At 48.2% G+C, this 17,243-nt stretch overlaps 2 protein-coding genes across 2 annotated transcripts in view; one reads left to right on the forward strand and one right to left on the reverse strand.

The window, feature by feature from the left end:
* LOC102732627 (signal-regulatory protein beta-1-like) overlaps window positions 1-1,316 on the reverse strand; it is an 8,725-nt gene extending 7,409 nt beyond the window's left edge. Inside the window, exon 1 of the mRNA XM_081832235.1 lies at window positions 1,272-1,316. Coding sequence (XP_081688361.1) covers window positions 1,272-1,316 — 45 coding nt within the window. The remainder of the gene's footprint in view (window positions 1-1,271) is intronic.
* An 8,724-nt stretch (window positions 1,317-10,040) lies between these two features.
* On the forward strand, window positions 10,041-15,295 carry SIRPB2 (signal regulatory protein beta 2). Its single transcript, XM_006752259.2, has 3 exons — window positions 10,041-11,211; window positions 11,747-11,812; window positions 12,883-15,295. Exons 1-3 carry the CDS (start codon window positions 10,800-10,802, stop codon window positions 13,026-13,028), a joined length of 624 nt encoding a protein of 207 aa, XP_006752322.2. The 5' UTR covers window positions 10,041-10,799; the 3' UTR covers window positions 13,029-15,295.
* Window positions 15,296-17,243: the final 1,948 nt, after the last annotated feature.

Below are 17,243 nucleotides of genomic sequence, written 5' to 3' on the forward strand. Positions count from 1 at the left end.
GACGCCTGGGTGGCTCAGTTGGTTAAGCGACTGCCTTCGGCTCAGGTCATGATCCTGGAGTCCCGGGATCGAGTCCCGCATCGGGCTCCCTGCTCGGCAGGGAGTCTGCTTCTCCCTCTGACCCTCCCCCCTCTCATGTGCTCTCTCTCTCTCATTCTCTCTCTCAAATAAATAAATAAATAAAATCTTAAAAAAAAAAAGTTTAAAAGTTTCTTTTTTTTTTTTGGTAGGGAGAAAAATAAAAGGCAATGTTAAGTGTAGACATGTTGTACTCATACCTCAGAAGCCCCTGTTGAAAATATGTTGGGCTGGACGCCTGGGTGGCTCAGTCGGTTAAGCATCTGCCTTCAGCTCAGGTCATGATCCCAGGGTCCTGGGATCGAGTCCCGCATCGGGCTCCCTGCTCAGCGGAGAGCCTGCTTCTCCCTCTCCCCTTGCTCCTCTCCCTGCTCATTCTCTCTCTCTCTCTCTTTCTCGCTGTCAAATAAATAAAATCTTAAAATATATATATATGTTGGGCTAACTCCTCCAGCTGGTTACAGTCACTGCCTACGACAGCCCAGCACACTGACCCTTACTGAGTCCTTACTGGGAGCCAGTGCCCCACCTGTGCATGGGTCCATGTGACAGATAAGTGGGGACAGGGCTAATATTTTTGAAGCACTCTCTTGTGCGTTCTTCCCTCTCCCGGTAGTCTAGTTCTGGTTCAGCTGCCCCTTACCAAAGCTGGAGCCTGCGGTTTGCTGCTTTGGGCAGGGGGCTGGAGGGAATCCCGCTGGAACAAAGAAGATAATGTGTTCAGGAGAGGGCTGAGGTTAGGAAAGTCCCTGCAGAAGAAAAGAAGCGGAATGCCTCCCCTTATGACTCTAGTGAGGGGTGGTAAGAAAAAGAGGGAGAAGGGCAGGAGTTGAGATGCCAGGGGCCTAGCACCCCCATGCCCTGGGATCAAAACTCTGGGCTAGGGCAGGAACGGAGTATAGATATCCCAGGTATGTTTAGAGATTCTTAGAGCAGAAAGGACCATGGCTTGGCCTCCTAGGGTGTCCAGGGGGCCACAGGGGCCATGTCCAACCTGGCTTCTGAGAAATGGATCAACAAGAATGCAGGAATTGAATATCTCCAGAAGTGGTAACTATGGTCAACCCTAAGGAAGGTGGTATAGCCCTATAGAGGAGATTTTGAATCCTGTGAATTCTGCTCCCTGTGGATGCCCGTGGGAGATAAATTACCAGAATGTCCACAATTCTTTCCCCCCCTCCCTACTTCCGCACCCTTGGCAATATTCCTCCAATCAAGAGGTGCAGTCTGTTTTCCATCCCTTCAATCTGGTCTGGTCTGGTCTGTGACTTGCTTCAACCAAAAGACTGCAGCAGAAGTGACACTTCTGTGACCTTGCAACTTCTGCTCTTTCTCCACACTGCCCCTCTCACATGTGAACAAGCCAGACCAGCCTCCTGGAGAACGAGAGACCACGTGGAAGAGGGTGGAGGTGGTCCAGGCGACAGTCAGTCGACCCCAGCAGCCAGCCTGCTGCTGATCTCAAATGCAGGAGCAATCCCAGCCAAAACCAACTGAGATGAGAAGAACCATGTAGCTGAGCCCAGGCAGAATTGTCAACCCACAGAATCACCAGTTAAATAAATGGTGATTGTTTTAAACCATTACATTGGGGGGGCGGTGTTTGTTACACAGCAATAGCTAACCAATACAATACCTTACCTATTAAAATAAATAAAATTCATTTTAAGTAGCTCTTGAGAAGAAAAGAAATAGCTGAGAAAGGAATCCAGGCAGATGTGTGTGCAGGTGATTTAGAAGTTCCCCTGGGAGGGGGCGCCTGGGTGGCTCAGTAGTTAAGCGTCTGCCTTCAGCTCAGGTCACGATCCCAGGGTTCTGGGATCGAGGCCCGCATTGGGCTCCCTGCTCAGCGGGAAGCCTGCTTCTCCCTCTCCCACTCCCCCTGCTTGTGTTCCTGCTCTTGCTATCTCTGTCTCTGTCAAATAAATAAATAAAATCTTTAAAAAAAAATTATTAAAAAGAAGTTCCCCTGGGAGGATGACAGGGAAGGGTTGGGGGTCTGGCAGAATTTTCTAGGCCTGTGGTCAGTTCAAAGAGGCTCCAAAATACAGGTCTCCTAAACAGGAGAACAAGTAGAAGGAGCAATGGGATTTAGAAGACAGGGCCAGCCACACCTCAGCAGACCCAGTACAAAGTGTTCAGGGACCAGGCCAGACCAACCTCCCCATGGCACACACCAGGCCCTGAGACAGGACTCAGGACAAAGGCCCACCATCCTGCCGGGAAAGAAACTTCAGCCTCCTCTGCACCCAGGACCACCTGAAGTAGGAAGGAGGGAGGGGAGCATTGAAAGCTTGAGCATTTTTGGGTTTTGTTTTGGGTTTTTTTGTTTGTTTGTTTGTTTTTGGAAAAAAACTGAGTTAACCTAAAAGAGAATGATTGCACCATATACAATGCTCACTCTACCTCATATGTGCAACCATATTTTTATTCTGGTTTTACGGATTAGGAAACTGAGGCACAAAGTACTCAAATGATAGTCATGATTGGATAAAGCCAAGATTTGAGCCCAGGCAGTGCTGCTAAAGAGACTGAAAGAACCTGGAAGAGCCTGGGATTGCTTTAATTGGCAAATGTAAGTACGCTTTTCCTTTCTGATAGCCAAGATGATAGGGGATCCCAAGGAAGTTACAGAAAATTAAGATGCTACAAACACAAATTTTTATATGCTCTAGGTGCGTTACATTTGGACCCCAGGAAATAGAGGTTTTAAGAGTTGCCCGCTCTTATACTTTTAGGAATGGGGTCTGTGCCTTCACCACACTGCCAAAAAGAGGCCTCATGGGGCTTGCTTTATAATAAATCCTTCTTCTTAAGCAAATGCCACCTTCTCTATTTCCTGCATATCATGAATGATAATGGCTGGTGTGTTCAGCATTTCCATTGTGCGGAGCCCTCACCCACATAATCTTATAATCCTCGCAACACCTTTCTGAGGAGGGGATTACTACCGTCCCCATTCTGCAGATGAAGAAACAAAGGCTCAGAGGTGGCAAGGGAGTTTGAAAGGTCACACAGCCCAGAAGAGGCAGACCCCAATATTTGATCCCCAAGTCTGGCCAACTTGGACGCACGCTAGGACGGGCATGCTCATCTTCCTTCCAGGGTGCCCAGCACAGGGCCTATGGCAAGGTGTCAGTAAGGTTTTGACAGAGCAATTACAGGAACCACTCGTAGCCCAAACACAGAACCTGGAAACCCCTCCAAACAGCTCCTTCGTCTTGCATCAGCAGCCTTATTATGCCATAGTAAAAACACTTCCCCAAGCAGCCTTGGCTACAAGAAGCAGAAACAGCCTTGCCCACTGGCTCCATTTCAGGCTCCAACACCCACCAGATTGAAGAACGGCGGCCAGTCTTGCCCTACACACCTGGCCCACACCCCTGCCTGCTCCTGGTCCTCTCTGGTGAGTGGAATCTGGGACAGAACAGGACCTGGCTGGTCCCAGAGAGGGGCACCAGGTGCTCTGGCATGCCTGGAGGGGCTCGACCCCACCAAGAGGGAATGGGTAGCTGAGAGATTTCCTGATCCCGGCAGAGTGCAGATGCAGTGTCCCAAGAAGTTCTGCAGCCCAGTGAGGTTAAGCTCCCAGGCTCTGGGTGCTCGCTGGCTGGGCTCTGGCTCGGACATCCACGTGCCCATGCCACATGCCACTTTGCTGTCCTCTTCTGCAAACAGGGCTGCTAATGGGGTGCTGTGAGTATTAAGTATAAAAATGATGAGGCTCAGCCCAGGATCAGTGACATAGTTTGCTGGGCCCAGTGCAAAATGTAAACGTAGGTTCAAAAAGTGTTGAGACTAACATAACATAATAAAATTAAATTAAATTTTTTTAAAAAGTGTTGATAACTTTATGACAGCTACAGTAGAGCATTCACAAGTGTGGGGCCCTTCTAAGCACAGGGCCCTGTGTGACCACACAAATTGAACACCATGAGCCAGCATGGGCTCAGCCTGAGAAATCTGGGCTCAAACCTCACCACTGATTGATTTAAGTAACTTCTCTCTGGGCCTCAGCTTCCCCCTCTGTGAAATGGGGCTAATCATGGGACCCACCTCATGACTTTATTTGGAAAATCCAACGAGATAATACCTCTAAGTAAGTACCTGGCATAATGTTAAGATTTAATAACTGTTGGCTGTTATTATCCTATGTTCATCTCCTCTAAGTCAGGATCAGGCTGATTTAGCTCTTGAGTCCTGGGGCTCTTGGGTCCAGCCCAGCCTCTGAGCCCAGAACCCTCTGATCCAGCAGGCAACATGCTTGGCTCTCAGTAGGCTCATTCCATCTCCTGTCCATCTGGGCCCCTGTCCCAGCTCCTACTAAGACCCAGATCCTGCTCATCTCACCTTGGGTCCTCCAGGACGGTCACCCCTGGAGAGGCCCTCGTGGGCTCAGATCTGGGGCCAGACCTGGCTGCTCCCTCACTCCCCGGCTGTGATTTGGGGCACCACTTCGCTTCTCTGAGCTGGCTTCCCCGACTGTAAAATGTGAATTGTAATTCCTAGATGCTCATTCCACAAATACCTCTGAGTATCCACTAAGTATTAGGCGCTAGGCTAGAAAGTCAGATGTCTAAACTACCCAGGATCAAATATTTTAGAAAAATATGGGTTTTATACCAGGCTTCCAAAAGGGAACCCCTCATCACGCACTGTGAGAGGCAGGGCAGAAAATGGGTAGGAAGGAATCCCAGAACTGTGGATAGTGAGCTGCTCCAGCCCTGCAGACACGTACCCAGGACATTTCCCAAAGTCCATGCAATGACATGGAAGGAGAACCAAGAAGGGGACAGCAGGAAGAGGTAAAGGGCACAGGTCTTCTCTCGTTGAGGTACAAATAACATACAACAAATTACACATATTTAACATGTACAATTTGATAAGTTTTGTTGGGCATTGGATATACTTCACTCCTGTGAACTCATCACCAAAATCATTATCATGAACATACGTAACACCCACAAAAGTGTCCTTGTGATTCATCCTTTCCACTTCTCCTCCTCCCCAGGCAACCACTTATCTGTTTTCTGTCATTATAGATTAGTTTTCATTTTCTAAAACTTTTTACAAGATCATGCAGTATGTACTCCTTTTTGTCCAACTTCTTTTACTCAGCATAAGTATTTTGAGCTTCGTTCATGTTGTTGCACATATCAAGAGTTCACGCATGTCTTCATTTCTACCCTCTGTGTGGATAAGCCACAGCTTCTTTTTCCATTCACTTGTTGACAGACATTTGGCTGGTTTGCAGTTTGGGGCTGTCACAAATAAAGCATTTATACACATTCATGTACAAGTCTTTGTATGGACTTATGCTTTCATTTCTCTTGGGAAAATACCTAAGAATAAAATGACTGGATCATATGATAGATATGTATTTAACTTTTTAAAAAAGATTTTATTTATTTATTTGACAGAGAGAGACACAGCAGAGAGAGGGAACACAAGCAGGGGGAGTGGGAGAGGGAGAAGCAGGCTTCCCGCCGAGCAGGGAGCCTGATGTGGGACTCGATCCCAGGACCCTGGGATCATGACCCAAGCCAAAGACAGATGCTCAATGACTGAGCCACCCAGGCGCCCCAAATATGTATTTAACTTTTAAGACACTTCTAAACTGTTTTCCAAGGAGGTTGGACCATTTTGCATTCTCATCAGCAATGTATGAAGATGATATTTCCTCTACATGCTCGCCAACACTTGGTATGGTCAATCTTTTTCATTTTAGTCATTCTCACAGGTGTGTAGAAATAGTTCATTGTGGTTTTATCTGTAAAGTCTGTACTGGTGTCACCTCTCTCATGCCTGATTAATAATCTGACTGTCTTTCTCTCTCTCTCTCTTCAGTATGGCTATAAGTTTATCAATTATAATGATCTCAAAGATTTCATTTTTGTTGACTTTTCTCTATTGTTTTCTCTTTTTTACTTTGTTGATTTTCACTCAGGTATTTGTGGTTTCCTTTCTTCTACTTTGAGTTTAATTTGCTCTTTTTCCTTGTTTCTTCCCCTTTTTTATTATTTTCTTTTTTTAAAAAAGACAAAAAGGGAGCACGAGCAGTGGGGGAGGGGCAGAGCAAGAGGGACAGAGAGAATCCCAAGCAAGCCCCACACTGAGCACAGAGCCTGACGCATACTATAAATTTCCCTACACATCCCACAAATTTTAATATTGTGTTTTTGTTTTCATTTGGATAAAAATGTCTTCTAATTTCCCTTTCATTCTGTCTTTAATTCATGTGTTATTGGAAAGTATGTCATTCAGCTTGTGAATATCTCAGGGTTTCCTAGGCATCTCTCTGTTATTGATTCTAATTTAATTCCACTGTGGTCAAAGATTATGTTTGAATTCTTCTTAACTTGTTGAGACTATTTTTATGACTCAGAATATGCTCGATCTTGGCAAATGTTCTTTGTGCACTTGAAAAGAACCGTATATCCTGCTATTTGGGGGTCATAGTGTTCTATAAATCTCTATTAGGCTAAGTTAGTTGATAGTGCTTTTCAAGTCTTCTGTATTCTTTTTGACTTTCTGCCTACATGTTCTATCAACTATGAAAAGAAGGATATTGAAATCTCAAAGCATAGCTGTGGATTTGTCTGTTGCTCCCTGCCATTCTACTGGGTTTTGCTTCATATACTTTGAAGTCCTGTTATCTGGTGCACAAATGTTTGGGATTTATATGTCTTCTTGATTAATTTGCTCCTTTATCATTATGAAGTAACAGTCTTTCTTCTAGAGATATTCTTTGCTCTGAAATCTACTTTACTTGATACTAATATAGCCACTCCAGCTTTCCTTTGATTAGTGTTCATATGCTGTATCTTTTTCCATTGTTTTCCTTTTAACATACGCGCACCTTTAATATTTAAAGTGCTTTCTTGGGCGCCTGGCAGGCTCAGTCGTTAAGTGTCTGCCTTCCACTCAGGTCATGATCCCAGGGTCTTGGGATCAAGCCCTGCATTGGGCTCCCTGCTCAGTGGAGAGCCTGCTGCTCCCTCTCCCACTCCCCCTGCTTGTGTTCCCTCTCTCTCTCTCTGTCAAATAAATAAATAAAATCTTGAAAAAAAAATAAAGTGCTTTCTTGTAGGCAACAGATAGTTAGGTCTTACTTTTTTATCCAATCCAACAATCTCTAATTTTTACATGGGGTATTTAGACCATTTACATTCAAAGTGACTTTTTATAGGAGTAGGTTTAGATCTTATTACTTTCCTATTTGTCTTATTTGTTCTTTGTTCCCTTTTTTCCCTTTTTCTGTCTTCTTTTGATTGTAGAATATTTTTATAATGCTGTTTTGTCTCCTTCATTGGCTTATTAGCTATAACTCTTCATTTTGCTGTTTAGTGGTTGCTTGAAGGTTTATAGTATACATCTGTAATTTAACACCATCTACCTTTAAATGACAGCATACCATTTAGCATACAGTATAGGAAACTTTTGAAGGTATCCTAGTGTTTCCCCCCTCCCAGTCTTTATTCTGTTGTTGTCAGAACTTTACTTAAACACGTGTCAAAGCCTCACAATAGAATGTTATTTGTTTTTATCATTTCAGGGCCTTGCCGTTCAGATATGCTAGATGGGACCAGAGCACCTTTCTGAGTACTCTCTTCTATGTGTTCTACCCATTGCTCTGTCAATCATGAGGTTTTCCGGTTTGGCTGGTGGCAACAGGCACTATTCTCAGCCCTGTGTGAGTGGAGGGCAGCTTTCAGTGCACGTGTGCGAGGTGGGAGGAAACTACCCGAGGCCAGGGAACAAACCAACAGAAAGGATTAGAGAGAACAGATCTGACTGGCTCACATCGTGGTGTGTGAGGGTGGATGCTGCTGAACTTCTCGGAACTAAGGACAAAAGCAGTCCCTAGGACTGAACATGAGGTATCACGTAGTCACAATGGTGAGGCTACTATCACATGCCTAGCCAAGGACGGGCAGGAAAGGAATTTAGAATTCCATATCCCCTCCCCAGATCCTCTTAGAAGGGAACGTCTGCCTCACCTCCCTATTCCCACACCTCACTTGCAACTGAGAAACACCATGGTATCCTGCAAACTTAGGTCTTGGAGTGAGACGGAGTCATCCACCAGGCCCGATGGTCACATACACCAGGGGAAAGTTGGGGCACAAAGCTGATGACCTATGTTGAGCAGAACCTTAAGTCATCTGACCTGAGTCCAAATCCTGGTCATGATGCCGTCTGAATATATGGTCCCTTCATGTTCCTTCCCTTTTCAGTTTTCTCATCTGAAAAATGGAGGTAACAATAATACCTACCTCGGGGTGTTCTTGAGGGGAGCACCTGAGATGATGTTCATAACCCAGGTGTGAAAAAACTTGCATGGGAGGCCTCGGCCCTCTTTCTCCGTGCCCATTTTGAGGCCAAACGCAGCAGTTCAACCCCCAAAATAGACCCACTTCCCAATACACCAATAAGCATTGCAGTTTGGCAAAGAATTCACACCAAGACACCTGAAAATAATATAATATTACATGTCAACTCTACTTCAGATTAAAAAAAAAACCGTTTTTAAAGTTATACAATTGTATACAGTACATAAAATTTCTGGTATTTGCTATATGTAAATAAATGTCTCAATAAAGTAGTTTTTTAAAAAAAGAATTCACAGGGGGGCCCCTGGATGGCTCAGTTGGTAGAGAATGTGAGTCTTGATCTCAGGGTTGTGAGTGCAAACCCCATGTTGGGCATAGAGATTACTTAAAAATAAAAAAAAAATTATTTTTAAAAATTTTTAAATTTTAAAAAGAATTCACAGGAAACAGGGAGGACGTTCACACTGAACACCATGGCACACACACTTTGTGTGATACATTTGAGGACTAAGAGCAGGGGCTCCAGAAACAGACTGTCACATTCTTATTGGATGAGGTATTAGTTTAGGTGGCCATAACAAAGTGCCAGAGACTGGTGGTTTAAACAGCAGAAATGTATTTTCTCTTACTTCTGGAGGCTAGAAGTCTAGGTGAAGGTATCAGCAGTGTTGGTTTCTTCTGAGGCCTCTCTCCTTGGCTTGCAGATGGCCGCCTTCTCCTCCTGCCTCCACGTGGGCCTCCCTCTATGTGAGTCTGTGTCCTAATGTTCTTTTCTTATAAGGATGCCAGTCATATTGGATTAGGGTCCACCCTCATGCTCTCATTTTAACTGAATTGCCTCTTTAAAGACCCCGTCTCCAAATGCAGCCACATTCAGAGGTACTGGGGGTTAAGACTCCAACATATGAATTTGGCCAGGGAGACACAATTCAGCCCATAAATAGTGATCTTGGGAAACTTACCTAATTGTCCAGGCTCTCAGTGTCTTCTGTGAGGATAGGAATAAGGCCGCCCATGTCACAGGAGGGTTGGGAAGAATAAATGGTAATACATACAGGGCTTGGGACATGGCGGGCACTTAAGCGCCATCTATAATTTGTAAGTTCTCCATCCAATAGCTCTGTCCTGCCTCTTGAGCCAACCTCCCCATCTTTTGCACTTCCTCTGCCAAAACATCCCTCCAGCATCCTGAGCAATTATTCTTGGCCGGCTAATGACTAGATTTGGTCAAGCTCAGCTCTGAGGGCTCCAGGGCCTTCCTGCTCAGCACAAAACTTCTCTTCCTGTGTGGGGTTTAGTGACTTGAGTGGGAAATCAGAAAAGACCCTGGAGGAGGGTACCTCCGTGCTTGTGAATGGTGAGTATCAGGCTCTGCGGGTCTAAGCACTCGGCTCTGAGCTGCGTCCCTGCATCAGCCGCCTCTACCCACAGCCCTGCTGTGCACACAGATCCTAGTGGCACACAAAATAAGTGTGTCTCACTCACACACGTACAGGCAGCTGGAGTGGTTCTGCCCCATGTGCCTCGTTCCAGGGCCATGTCTTATCGCAGCTACCCACAGTACATCTGTGTCGTGGAGATGGCAGAAGCAAAGAGGACACGTCCCAATGCCCCCAAGCACATTTCTAGCTTCTAATCACGTAATGTCTGCTAACAGCCCATTGGCTAAAGCAAGTCACGTGGCTAAGCTCAAGGTCGAGAGACCGTGATGTGTACCCTCCCACGTCAAGGCCATGGCAAGAGTAGGGATGTACCATACTACCAGGAGAGTCAAGAACTAGGGCTGATAATTTCATCTACCTCACTCCCCACGTCATCAGTCATGTTATCTGTAAGTCCAGCCGCAGTGACCTGGGTACTGAAATCCTGGGTCTGCCAATCAGTAAGAGTGTGTTCTTAAATTGGTCGCTTCAGCTCTATATAGTTCAAGTGCTTAACTTGTAGAATAAGTGACATGATTCCTACTTTGAGGGTCATTTGGGTGATGAAACAGAAGAATGGATGTTTGTGGAACCACCCTGTAGACTGTTTGACAGGCAGAATATCTGTGGCAGGTGGCTGGGGGCAGGAGGAAGGGCTCATTTTAACTTGACACAAGCATGTCAGAAAGGCTTCTCGGGCTCCTTCCAAGCTGTGACAGGGACCTTCTCTTGGTCCTACAGTCCTCTGGGTTTCCAACCTCAGGGGGATTTTCTGGGCCATCTCCACCACCAGACTGAGAACTTTCTCCCAGCCCAAGGACATCTGTGTGTCCTGCTGAGCTTCATTTTTCCTAATCTTAACATCAGCACATAGTAGGGACTGAGAACTTCTTTACTGAGTGAATACTGGGGATGCAGAGGGAGTCGCTGAGTAGAGAAATCAGGGAAGAGGGGAGGGAGGGAGGATATGAGGGAGGTCATGAACAGACAGCGGAGGAAGAAACGGAATACACCAAGGCCCCTCTCTTCGGTTTCAGGAGCTGGGAACCCAGAGCCAGACCTCTGGATCATCCAGCCCCAGGAGTTGGTATTGGCAACCACTGGAGACACTGTATCCCTGAACTGCACAGTGCTTGGAGATGGTCCCTCAGGACCCAGGAGGTGGTTTTGGGGGGCTGGTCTGAGCTGGGAGGCCATTTACAACTTTGAAGGCATCTCCCACCCCAACATGACAGCAGCCCGGGCCTCCAGCAGGGATTTTAGCATTCTTCTGCAAGGTGCCTCTGCTGAGCGGGCAGGCACCTACTACTGTGTCAAGTTTCAGAGGAAACTCAACAGACAACACCTGTCCGGACCGGGCACCAGGCTGAGAGTAAAAGGTGAGACAGGTGGTCTAGGAGGCATTGAGGGTGAGAGGGAGGTGGTCTACAAGGAACTTTCCATCATATCCCAAATAAACCAGCTGTTCTCAGCCTCCAGCCTTTCCACAGGCCATTCCCTCTGCCTGGAATTCTTTTTCCTTCTCTCAGGAGAACTCCTACTCGTCCTTCAAGGCCCAGCACAAATAGCTCCTCCTCTGTGAAACCTTCCGTTTTTCCCAGGCAGAGTTAATTTCTCCCCATTCTGGGCTCCACAGAACTTTGTATAGACCATCAATGATTTAACAGCGTCTGTTGAGTGCCTGTTTACTGCCTTGCATTACACTAGGTGCTGTAGATACTGTAATGAATCAGACATTGTCCCTACCCCAGAGATGCTCCCACAGGTCTAGCTAGTCCCTCTTAGTTGCAGGGTTTGACTTCTAGCCCCCATCCCAGGCAGACCCATCTCGATGACCCCAGGTGCTAGCAGGGGCTCGGGAAGTGGCAGGACAGAAAGAAAAGGGGAATGTGAGACTGTCTCTCTTCCTTGCAGCAAACCGCACTTCTCCCCAAGAGACAGAATTCACCAATGAACATGTAGACAGGCTATTTCCATCAGGTGAGTGTACTTACCTCCTGTGAAGGTACCCAGTCCCCACAGGCAAGGGCGGCCAAACATGGCTTGGCCATGGGAAGGGAGCAGTTTCTGACTTCTAGGGCCATCTGCCACCAAGAAAGTCCCCCGGACTTCATCTCAACTGCAGAACCATGTTGAAGCCAGAGAACCATGTTGAAGCTCAATCAGAGAAAGGACTCTCTAACAGCCGGTGCTGACTGTTCAGTGGGCAGTCTTGCTTGAGAGGTAGTGAGCTCCCCATGAGCCAGTGCAAGGACACACCATGAAACTATACATCACGGAGCTGGAGAACATGGCTTGGTAGCCAGGCATCCTGGATTGAGCCCCCTTCTAGCTGTGTGATTGCGGGCAGGTAGCCTTGCTCCTTGAATGGCTGTTGTCCTGCTCTGTGAACTAGAGGGGAGAAGAGATAAGAATCGGAGAGCCTACCTCATGAGGTTGGATGTAGATCCGATGAGATTTACGCGTGCCAAGTGCCCAGAACTGTGCATGCCACATCACCTCAGGGGTGCTTGGGACTGGGATGCGGTTGGGGGTGAGACTTGGGGTAGCAACCCCAGATGCTCCCTGTTGCTCAGCCTGTCCCTGCCATTCTTGGGAGCCAGACCACGTGGTCCCATCACTTCTCTGACATACATGTCCCTGAGCAAATCATGCCCCCTCTCGGAGTCTGCCTCCTCATCTGTACCAATTACATTATTATCCTACCTTGCAGGATAAGTTTAAGGACTATATTAGGCAATTAGGAAGTGCTTAGCTCAAGGTCTGGGGCAGAGGAGCTGAGCAGCCCATAAATGAACACAGTTTTCTATTACTGTCAGCTGTCAGGAATGCTGCCAAGATGACAAAACGTACAGGTAGGATATTGGGCAAAGCCTCTTCAGGCCCAGGACAGAGGGAGGGGAGGTCTTAGATCTCCTCTCTCAGCGTAGAAACAATGTGGCTCCAGAGGTTTACAGCCACTGGGCCATCTTCCTTGTGGGGACACTGAGGTCTGGGACTATTGGGGGATCACCCAGGGTCCTTCCTGAGCTCTCCCCTGTGTCCTCCAGACCTCCTGTCTGTGTTCACACTTGTGGTCCTGGGGCTGAAGACAATGACCTTGGCCGCACTCCTGCTGACCCTGGCTGCATACTGGAGGAGGCGTCAGCAAGAAGACATCAAGACCCCAGGCCCAGCAGGACTGGGCCCCCCTTAGCATCGGGCATGGAGCATGGGGCATGGGGCATGGGTGAGGGGTGAGCCCCAGAGTCGGTCCTCTGAGTCGGAGAGAGACCAGGGCTCCCCAGCCACTTCTCTGCCTCTGATCTCAACCTCCAGATGTTCCCCAGGCCTTGTGCCAAGCTCCGTGATCCCCATACCTGGCTTCCACTCACCCGGTGAAGTTCTCCACCGGGCACTGACTGGGCTCCCTTCTGGTGTGCCGTGTGTGCTCTCCCTTCACAGCCCGTGCAAGCCCTCCTGGTCCTTCAGGGCTTGGCCCGGCTCTCTTCTCAGGGCCCTTGTTCCTGCTACAGCCCCGTCTGGAGTGCCGCTCCCTTCCTCCACTCTCCACATTTCCTCATCCTTCAAAATCCAACTCAGAGTCCTTTCCGGAAGGTTTCCCTTCCGGAATGTTTTCCAAGCATCTCTGAGCTTGCAGAGCCAGACTGCCCAGGCCCCTCCATTTACATCCTTCTCTCCCGGTTTCCCGCCTTATTTCCTTCCCCACCGTGGCTGGCTTGGGTGGCTGTAATAGGTAAATGCAGGTTTGGCAACTTTAACAAAACTCTCTCTTTCTTTTTTTTAGATTTTATTTAGTTATTTGACAGAGAGAGACACAGCAAGAGAGGGAACACAAGCAGGGGGAGTCGGAGAGGGAGAAGCAGGCTTCCCGCGGAGCAGAGAGCCCGATGCGGGGCTCGATCCCAGGACCCTGGGATCATGACCTGAGCCGAAGGCAGACGCTTAATGACTGAGCCACCCAGGTGCCCCTAACAAAACTCTTAAATCACAGTGGCTTAAGCCAGAAGAAAATTGATTTCTCTAGTAATAACCAAGCATAAGCAGGCCAGGCAATAGGGGATTCCTTCATCTTGTTGCTGCCGCATCCACATCCCAGGCAGTAAGACGAGGGAAGAAGGCAAAAGGGAAGGGGAGTATGACCCTCCCCTTCAAGGGCACAGCTGGGAACTGGCCCATATCACCTCTAATTGGCTGGAATATGATCACATGGTCACACCTCGCTGTAAGGAAGGCTGGGAAATGTAGTCTTTATTCTGGCAGCAGTGTGCCCAGCTATAATTTTTCACTAAAAGAACCAGAAGGCAAATGTCAGTAGATAACCAGTAATGTCTACCTCGGTGGCAAGGAGAAGCTGTTTCCTCGCTCTGAGTTCAATTCCCAGCTGAAACAGCACCTCTTTGTACCACCACCTCCACTAGGGAGTATAATCGAGAGCAGTAGTTCTCAAGAAGAGGAGGTTTTTTCCCCTTGTACATTTGGCAATGTGTAGAGACACTTTTGGTTGTCACAACTTGGGAGTTGTCACAACTGCCTATCACCGTCTAGTGAGTAGAGGTCAGGGATGCCGCTAAACATCCTAAAACGCACAGGGGCAGCCCCACAACAAAGAATTTTCTGGTCCAAAGCATCAGTGGTGCTGGGCCCGAGAAGCCCAATGTAGAGGAAAGTGTGACATGCCTGGCTTGCAATCCCGAAGCCCCCACTCCCTCCCCGTATGCCTTTAGTGACTAATCAGTCGCTTCATCTCTTGGACCCTCATGGATAATAATGTGGACACAGATCATAACATGGACTTCTCTGCATTGTCTAAGAACTAATTGGATTCATTTATTGAGGGCTTCCTATATGCTGTGTGCTCCGGGTACACTCAGTACCTGTGAGCTCCCTTTTTGCTTTCCACGTGAACACTTACTAGCACCCATTCTGTGGGCAATTGTATTAGCCTGGCTGTTTTTCATTATGACAACAGAAAAACAGCTTGCAAAACCTAAGCCAAAGGGGACGCTAGTGTAGCCTGAGAATTGCATAAATCATTGAGTGACCAGACATCAGAATAATAGCCGCCTGCCAGATGATCCACGTCCTAATCTCTGGAACCTGTGACTACAACCTCACACGGCCAAAAAGGGACTTTGCAGCTGGAATTAAAGATCTTGAGATGGGAGTTAGATTATCCAGGTGGGCCCTAAATGCTTTCACGAGTGACGAGGGAGAGACGGAGGGAGATTTGACACCGAGGAGAAGACAGCAATGTGACCACAGAGGCGGAGATTGGAGTGATGTGGCCACAAGTTAAAGAATGCCAGGAGTACCCAGAAGCTGGAAGAAGCCAGAACAGCTTCTCTCCCAGAGCCTCCAGAGGGAGCAGGGCCCACTGACACCTTGACTCCTGCCCAGTGATGCTGCTTTCAGACTTCTGGCCTTCAGAATGATGGGACAATAAATTTCTGCTGTTCGAAAGCACCAGGTTTGTGGTCATTTGTCACAGCAGCCCCAGAAAATAACAGCAGGGAAGGAAGCATGGAACCGAGCCTCTGGAAGAACTGCTCTGCTCCCGAAACCTCCGGGACTTGCTGGGCCCTGCACCATCCGGTCCCTGCAAACCAACCCCCTCCCCAGTCGCATCTCCCATCACCACCCCCTAAACTGACTCCGCCCTGACACCCCCCCTGGGCGTTAGCCACGCCACATTCCCTAACTCATCCAAGTCTCCCTGCTCAACTGTTTCCTTCATGAGGGCTCCCAGATGGCTCCGTCCACCAGGACATCTCCATCCCTCTCATTGCCCTCATGCAGTGGATGTGTCTTTCATGGCACTCACTGCTGCCTGAAACAAACGTGTGTGTATTTCCTTCAGGAGGACCAGTTGTCTCCTCTAGAATTTGAGCTTACTGAGGGCAGGGGCCTCACTTTTCACCATTGTAGCCCCTGCCACTCAGTCATAAAGAGTGGTTGAAGGCCAACAATGAGCCAGGCACCCATCAGTGTGCTGAGAATTAAAGAGAAAAGTCTGTTCTCTCAGGGCATACCTACTACTGGGGGAAGACAGACAATGAGCAAGTAAATGTAGGTAAGCAACATGTCACATGGTGGTGAGTGCTAAAGGAATAATAAGGCAGAAGCGAGGGGGGGGTACCAGAGCAAGGGAGAGGAGATACATTTTATTTAGGGTGGTTGGAAGGGTCCTTACAGGTAAAGTGACAATTGAGCAAAGACCTGACGGGAGTGGGTAGAGAGCCTTATAGATATCTGAGGGGAAAGCGTAATAGGATAAGGAACAGCAAGGGCAAAGGCCCTGAGGCAGGAGTGTGCTTGACATGGCACAGGGATCATGAGCACCAAGCAGGTGCTTGGCACATATTAGACCCCTGTAACATCTGAGGGCGTGTAGGTAGAGGTAAAATCCACAGTCTTGGGAATCAACCCAGATTCAAATTCCAGTTCTCCTATTCATCTCTTGGGTGAGTTCTCTCAGAGTGTCTCGGTTTCCTTATCCATAAACTGGTAATGACATCAGCATCTCCCTTCTTAGGTCATTTTGAGGCTGAAATGCATTGGTGCACGTAAGGCATTAATTGTGCCAGGCCCAGTGGATATGTGGGCAGGAGCAGTCCCCAGAAGGGGTGGAGAGGGTGCTGGCAAATAAAGCAAACCATGGGTAACTCAGGGCCCTTGGTGGGCACTCAGGAAAACCTGCAGTTGACAGACTGAAAGAGTGGGGAAGGAACTGGAGTTGGAGCTGCTCAGCCCTCCCCCCCCCAGCCCCCGTTTTGAGGCCTGGAGCCCTACACAGGCAAGATGACCGACCAAAGACAGAGAAGGGGGTGGGCCCCAGGTCCACAGCTCCCACCAGAGGCTCATCCTGCTTGAGCCTCAGGATCTAGACCTCTTGAGGTCAATGGTTGTCCTCCAGGTCTCCCTGAATCAAAGCATCGGTTTCTTCCCACATATTCTGTTTTCTCCTTTCCTGCTCCTCTTCTTTCTCTCCTTCCTTCCCCACTGATAGTTCTTGCCCTCTCCTCTGTCTTCCCCAGAAAACCCCCTTCAAGCCTGCCCAGGCCTGGCCTCCATGGCAGCTCCTAATGAGAGAGATGGGTCTGTTCACATTATTCTCCTTGGGCCTCCAAGGCCTCCCACTTGCTCCTGCAGAGAAGGCCTAGAGCCAGAGGAAGAGGAGGACAGACAGAGGTTTCCTGCATCCTGCCACCCTGAGGATGACAGCCTTGAGGGTTCTGTGCTGGAGTGGGGCAAGAGGGGGTGCCTGGCCTGGTCAAGTATACCCCACTACCGCCCATAAGACACACACACACACAGCTCAGGGTGCATCTGGGTCCCTGGGCTGGGCGTGGGGCGGTAGGGGGTGCCAGGCCTAGCCAAGCATGGTGTTACATGTTTCTAAACTATCTAG

Source organism: Leptonychotes weddellii, chromosome 10 (assembly GCF_054177405.1).
Source record: "Leptonychotes weddellii isolate Sample4059 chromosome 10, ASM5417740v2, whole genome shotgun sequence".
Classification (NCBI taxonomy): Eukaryota; Metazoa; Chordata; class Mammalia; order Carnivora; family Phocidae; genus Leptonychotes; species Leptonychotes weddellii.

What these genes read in the sequence shown, in the direction of transcription:
- SIRPB2 (XM_006752259.2), top strand. Translation starts at nt 10,800, where the DNA reads ATGAGGGAGGTCATGAACAGACAGCGGAGGAAGAAACGGAATACACCA. An exon ending in CACCAGGCTGAGAGTAAAAG is followed by an intron (nt 11,212 to 11,746) that starts GTGAGACAGGTG and finishes TCTTCCTTGCAG; the next exon opens with CAAACCGCACTTCTCCCCAA. An exon ending in AGACAGGCTATTTCCATCAG is followed by an intron (nt 11,813 to 12,882) that starts GTGAGTGTACTT and finishes TGTGTCCTCCAG; the next exon opens with ACCTCCTGTCTGTGTTCACA.